General features: G+C 44.9%; 1 protein-coding gene across 1 annotated transcript; it reads left to right on the top strand.

Annotated features, from left to right (window-relative positions):
* Nucleotides 1-7: 7 nt before the first annotated feature.
* Nucleotides 8-4,672, top strand: SMG8 (SMG8 nonsense mediated mRNA decay factor; the record flags this gene model as incomplete). The annotated part of the gene is made up of 4 exons (XM_010086037.1): nucleotides 8-1,421; nucleotides 2,067-2,212; nucleotides 2,623-3,498; nucleotides 4,419-4,672. Coding segments are annotated over 4 exons (2,634 nt in total), but the record flags the coding sequence as incomplete, so codon positions are not given.
* Nucleotides 4,673-5,982: the final 1,310 nt, after the last annotated feature.

Here is a 5,982-nt window from a genome sequence, read left to right as displayed (position 1 = left end):
TCCGGCGAACAAGGACTACAACTATCTGCAGGCTTATTACAGCCAGGAGAACCGGGTGCTGTACCTGGTGCTCACCTCCATCTGCGACACGCCGCAGCTGCTGCGGGCCTGCGGGGACCTGGCAGCGGCCGAGAGCAGGGACACCGGCCCCGGACACCCCTCCGGTGGCCCATCCCCGCTGCCTCATGCCGAAGCCCACGAGTTCTGGAAGCACCAGGAGAAGCTGCACTGCTTGAGTCTTCTCTACCTCTTCTCCGTCTGCCACATCCTTCTGCTGGTGCATCCCACCTGCTCCTTCGACATCACCTACGACCGCGTCTTCAGGGCGCTGGATGGGCTGCGGCAGAAGGTCCTGCCCTCCCTCAAAGCGGCCATCAAGGACTGCCCGGTCGGCAAGGAGTGGAAGCTCAACTGCAGGCCCTGCCCTCCACGTCTCCTCTTCCTTTTTCAGCTCAACGGGGCCCTGAAGGTGGATCCCCCCCCAGGCAGAGGCCAGGACCCTTGTGGTCACTTGGAAAAGCCACCTCCCAAGAAGCACTCCCCCAAGAGAAGGTTGCAGCATGCTCTGGAGGATCAGATCTATCGCATCTTCCGCAAGAGCAGAGTGCTAACCAACCAGAGCATCAACTGCCTGTTCACCGTGCCCGCGAACCAGGCCTTTGTGTACATTGTGGCTGGTGGGCCCCAGGACGGAGATGATCCGGTGGCCATGCTTCTTGAGCAACTCAGGAACAACTGCACCATGAGAGAGACTGACTCGCTGCTGGCTCCCACCCTGTCAGGACCCCGGAGGTATCAGATGATGCGGCATGGCAGGCAGCAGCTGTCCTTCCATGCAGAGAGCAGCAGCAGCAGCTCCAGCTCCTCCGGGCAGCTTGTGGACTGCACCCTCAAGGAGTTCTTGTGGCAGCACGTGGAGTTGGTGCTCAGCAAGAAGGGCTTCGATGACAGCGTGGGGAGGAACCCGCAGCCTTCTCACTTTGAGCTCCCAACCTATCAGAAGTGGGTTGCTACAGCTTTAAAACTGTATGAAGTGACCATTGAAGGCAAAGATGATGATGCGACCTCTTTCACTGGGGAGCTGAGCTCAAAAATCATGGGCAGCATCAAAGTCTTGGAAGGCTATTTAGATATAGACACTAAGTTCTCAGAAAACCGTTGCCAGAAAGCTCTCCCCATGGCCCACAGCGCCTATCAGTCCAACCTGCCCCACAATTACACCATGACAGTCCATAAGAACCAACTGGCCCAGGCCTTGCGTGTGTACAGTCAGCATGCCCGCGGCCCAGCCTTTCATAAGTACGCCATACAGCTTAACGAGGACTGCTACAAGTTCTGGAGCAACGGGCATCAGCTTTGCGAAGAGCGAAGTTTAACTGACCAGCACTGCGTGCATAAATTCCATCTGCTCCCAAAAGCAGGTAAAGAAGCTCACTTGTAATTTGATCTCGTGGTTTAATTTTGTACCTGCTTTAAAATGTCTTGTTTTAGGCTGAAAACACTAACTCTTGCATGTTTGTGGAAGATGAAAACTTGGCAGCTTTAAAGCTTCATCTTTGTACAGTGCGATTAATTACAGCAGAGCTGTTGTGCAGGTTTCCTTTATGTCAAGTAAGTTTAGGAGCAAGTCCACTGTTAGTAGTAACTTTTGATTCCAGCTTGCTAATTAGAGTTACTACACTGGAGTCCTTTTATTCTCTTACACATCTCTGGTTAAGAGTTCTCTATGAAGAATAAGTGCCACACCCCCCTTTTTTTTTAAATAGATTTATTGATGTTAAGGAATAGAAACTAACTGAGATACATTTATCTCAGCAGGTAGAAGAACTATTTATGACTTTTAGGAAGAAGTGGTAAAAACAAAAAAGATTCCGTTTAGTGGCATAGCCTACACTGGAATTTTGTATTAAAAGTGGGAAAGGGAGGGAGTTGCTTGACAAACTGGCATTACTGGCAAATAATTTTGCACGTATACAGAGCAACGAGGAAGCAGTGGATGAAGAGAATTGAAGAGTCTCTAGAAATGGTGAGCAATTTATCTAAGGTTTGATTGATTTTGCTTTTAGGGGAGAAGCCAGAAGCAGACAGAAATCCTCCAGTTCTCTACCACAACAGCCGGGCTCGTTCAACTGGTGCCTGTAACTGTGGAAGGAAACAAGCTCCTCGGGATGACCCCTTTGATATCAAGGCAGCTAATTACGACTTTTACCAGGTAACTATTAGGTTTCTGTTTTTGCTTCAAGCAGTGCTTTTGCTTCTTCAACAAAATCTGTATTCTGAAATGACTACAAGTAAGTTTTCTCTTAACCTTATCAACTTGTAAATGTTACTTGGGGAGGATATTTCTGGGAGCAGAAGCTGTTTGCATGATGGGCTGACCAGAGGGGGCAGTTCCAGTTTTACCAGTGCACATGTGCAGGAGCATCTATTTATGCTTCGAGCGTGTTGGTTCATGTGAATTTTAAATCCCTCATGTCTGTGGGCTGTATTCCCATTGCTGCTTTGGTTCTCATTTAGTGCAAACCTCTTGAATCTTAATTGTAGTTGCTGAATGTTATGACTCTCAACTCCTTCATCACAGAGGCGGAAGGTGGAAAGTTAACCACATGTTCTTTCTCATAGCTGCTGGAAGAGAAATGCTGTGGGAAACTGGAGCACATCAACTTTCCTGTATTTCAGCCAAGCACACCTGATCCAGCACCTGCTCGGGATGAGTCATCTCCTGCCCCTCCGGAAGGCGAGATTGAGAAACTTAAAGAAAAAGAACCTCAGACTCAGGGAGAAAGCACAGGCCTGAGCCTAGCCCTCAGCCTGGGTCAGTCGACGGGCAGCTTGGGCACTTACCCTCCTGACGCCCAGGGTGGAGGGGACAATGCAGAAAGTCACGGGCAGAGTGGGGACTCCAAAAGCGAGAAAAGGCCAAGCCTGGTAGATCGCCAGGCATCCACTGTCGAGTACCTTCCTGGGATGCTCCATTCTAATTGCCCCAAAGGGCTTTTGCCCAAATTCTCCAGCTGGTCACTGGTTAAGCTGGGGCCTGCTAAGGCTTATAACTTCCATACAGGCTTAGATCAACAAGGCTTTATCCCAGGAACAAACTATTTAATGCCTTGGGACATTGTCATCAGGACGAGAACTGAAGATGAAGGAGACTTAGATACCAATTCCTGGCCTGCACCTAACAAGGCTGTTCCTGGAAAAAGAAGTGCGGTTGTGATGGGAAGAGGAAGACGGAGAGATGACATAGCTCGAGCTTTTGTGGGATTTGAATATGAAGATGCACGTGGTAGGAGGTTCATGTGTTCTGGGCCTGATAAGGTCATGAAAGTGATGGGAGGGGGGCCAAAGGAATCCGCCATCAAAGCTCTCAATTCTGACATGCCGCTGTACATCCTGTCGTCGACGCAGGGACGAGGACTCAAGCCACATTACGCTCAGTTCATGAGACTCTTTGTGGTGGTTCCTGATGCTCCGCTGCAGATCACGTTGACGCCTCAGGTAAGAAATGGAAGAGGGAATCTGGTAACTGCAGAGAAAGGGTTGGTTGCTGCAACATTAATTGCAGGACTGGAAGGTACAAGGGTGTTAGGCAAGGGTGCCAGAGGGATGCTACAAGAAACTCTCTCCAACTCAAACCAACTTCAGTCGAGTTCTCTAAGGCAGTAGTTGCCAAAAGTGTCTTTTTTTATAAACAGTTTATTTGGGTTTTTTTTAAGCTTCCAGATTGGCTTATGCTAGCTATATACTTTGTATAAAGTAAATTTAAAAAAAATATTATCAAAGGTGAATTAATAGCCTTCCATACTGTAATAATTGCTTCTTTTTAAAAAGATAACAAGTAATAGCTGTGTAAGAATGAATTTATCACTTTAAATGTCATAGAGAAAAGCAGTGACTCGTTGTTGAAATTATTATTAGTTACCCTTTGAATTTAGGAGGTGAAGAGGTGTTGTTTTTTTAATTGGATATTTTTTCCCATTTTCAAATATATGTTAATAGAGAAAAAGCTCCATTTGCACTTTCTTAATTTTTGAGGTAGTAAAATATGAACAAGTGTATCTTCAATTACTGCTCATTACTTCTTAGACTACTGTTAAATGTTGCAGGAATCTTTGAATATTCACATTGGTTTAGAGTGAGGTAACAGCTCAGGAATATCTGTGGTGAAATCTGCTGTTAACGCAGCATTTACTGCAGCCTTAAATTCACCATCTATGCTGTGATAAAACTGGAAGTTTGTGGATGTCTCACAATAACAGCACAGTGGTTTCCTGGAATGCGCTCAAGTGGATAAAAACCTTGTTGTAGGCAAGACTTGAGAGACTTCCTTGGATTAAGTTTGCTTTTAAGTTTTGGGATTTTTTAATTCTAATGATGTTTGTTTATCTACTAATTTTCTTTTTTTTTTTTTTTTTCAGGTTCAACCAGGGCCACCACCTTGTCCTGTATTTTACCCTGAGAAGCAGGAAATAACCCTTCCGTCTGATGGACTGTGGGTGCTTAGATTTCCTTACGCGTATGTAACAGAACGTGGACCATGCTTTCCTCCCAAAGAAAGCCAACAATTAATGAGTTACAAAGTTCTCCGAGGAATCCTGAAAGCGATTACACAATAAGAATGATTCTGATAGATTGATTTTAGTTTAAAAATACTATTTTCAATACAAATAATGGATTTTGATTCATGTCTGTTACCCAACAGTTATCACTGCAACCTAGTGAAGCCCACTGCATTTCACACAGTCAGATTGAAAATAAGGTCTGATATCAAAGTGGATAAAGGAACCCAGGAGACATAGGTTTGTTAAACTTTCACATGTGAAAAATAAAACCTGGTTATTGTAATGTACTGAACCTGTATTACTAGATGTTTTGATGATAGCGGTTTTTGCCATCCTATCTTTCTACATACATATTTAGGAATATTTAAAAATTGCCTGAAATCAAGAGTTTCCTCTTCCTCAACCATTGAGGCAATGATGGGCAGAATCTTTTCTCTTTCTAAACAAGCTATTGGTATGTCAACAACTGATGCTTATAATGTGGTGATGTGAGATTTGATCTCATCTTTAAATAAAAAAAAGGCATTTCAGTTCTGATTTGTATTAAAACAATAGCCAGAAACTGTGCTTACTTATACCAAGTTGGACTATTTTGCTGTATTTGTATTAATAGATCAGATTTTATTAAAAGGCTGACTTAATTTCATATTTTGGAATGACAGATCACCTGCTGGTCAATTTGTGGAAAAGGTACAGCTGTATAAGCTTGTTCAGTATAAGCAACTGCAGCTTAACTGTCGGTAGAGCTTGACTTGTACTGATTAAACAGACTTTCAGTTGCTAAAAGGATGGGTTTGGCCTGGTTTGAATCTCAAATTGGAGTTTGGGTAACGATACTACGCTTTCCGAAAGATGCGCAACATGATGTACTGAAAGGAGCTTAAATCCTGGGAGCTTCGCACATGGCTGTCGGTGCCAAAAAAACAGTCACAGTAGATCAGCTTCTAAGTTTTTGTCCAGGTAAGATGTGTTAGTGAGAGCAGCTGTATGCTGAGACCTCATTTAATTTATAGAATATTTGTTTTTAATTAGGATGCATACAAAATCTAATTTTGTGAGGATCCAGTAATTATACTGCTTGACCGGAGTAGAGACCTGATATTTGTTCCATGTGAGGCCTCTCTGCTCCGCTGGGTGTGGGGAACGCTTCCCTCAGCCTGTGAAGGAGCCAGTCTCTCCCTCTCTGTGCTGTAATGAATTCGGATTTACCCAGCACTTAGCGATTCCCGCGTGCAATCAATAAAATGAAAAGTACCACAGAGAACAGATGCTACAGGCAGTGGGGAAAGTGAAATGGGAAATTAAAGCGTGTAATTGGAAATTGCTCGCAGCATTTGTTAACTACTTAAATTGCGAGCAGCGACAGGCGCCTGGAGGTGCGAGGGCCCGGCCGAGGGCTGCGGCCGAGCGCCCCTGAGGG

This window comes from Pterocles gutturalis, unplaced genomic scaffold, assembly GCF_000699245.1.
Source record: "Pterocles gutturalis isolate BGI_N339 unplaced genomic scaffold, ASM69924v1 Scaffold43565, whole genome shotgun sequence".
Lineage (NCBI taxonomy): Eukaryota > Metazoa > Chordata > Aves > Pterocliformes > Pteroclidae > Pterocles > Pterocles gutturalis.
This window is presented reverse-complemented; position numbering and strand designations above follow the sequence as displayed.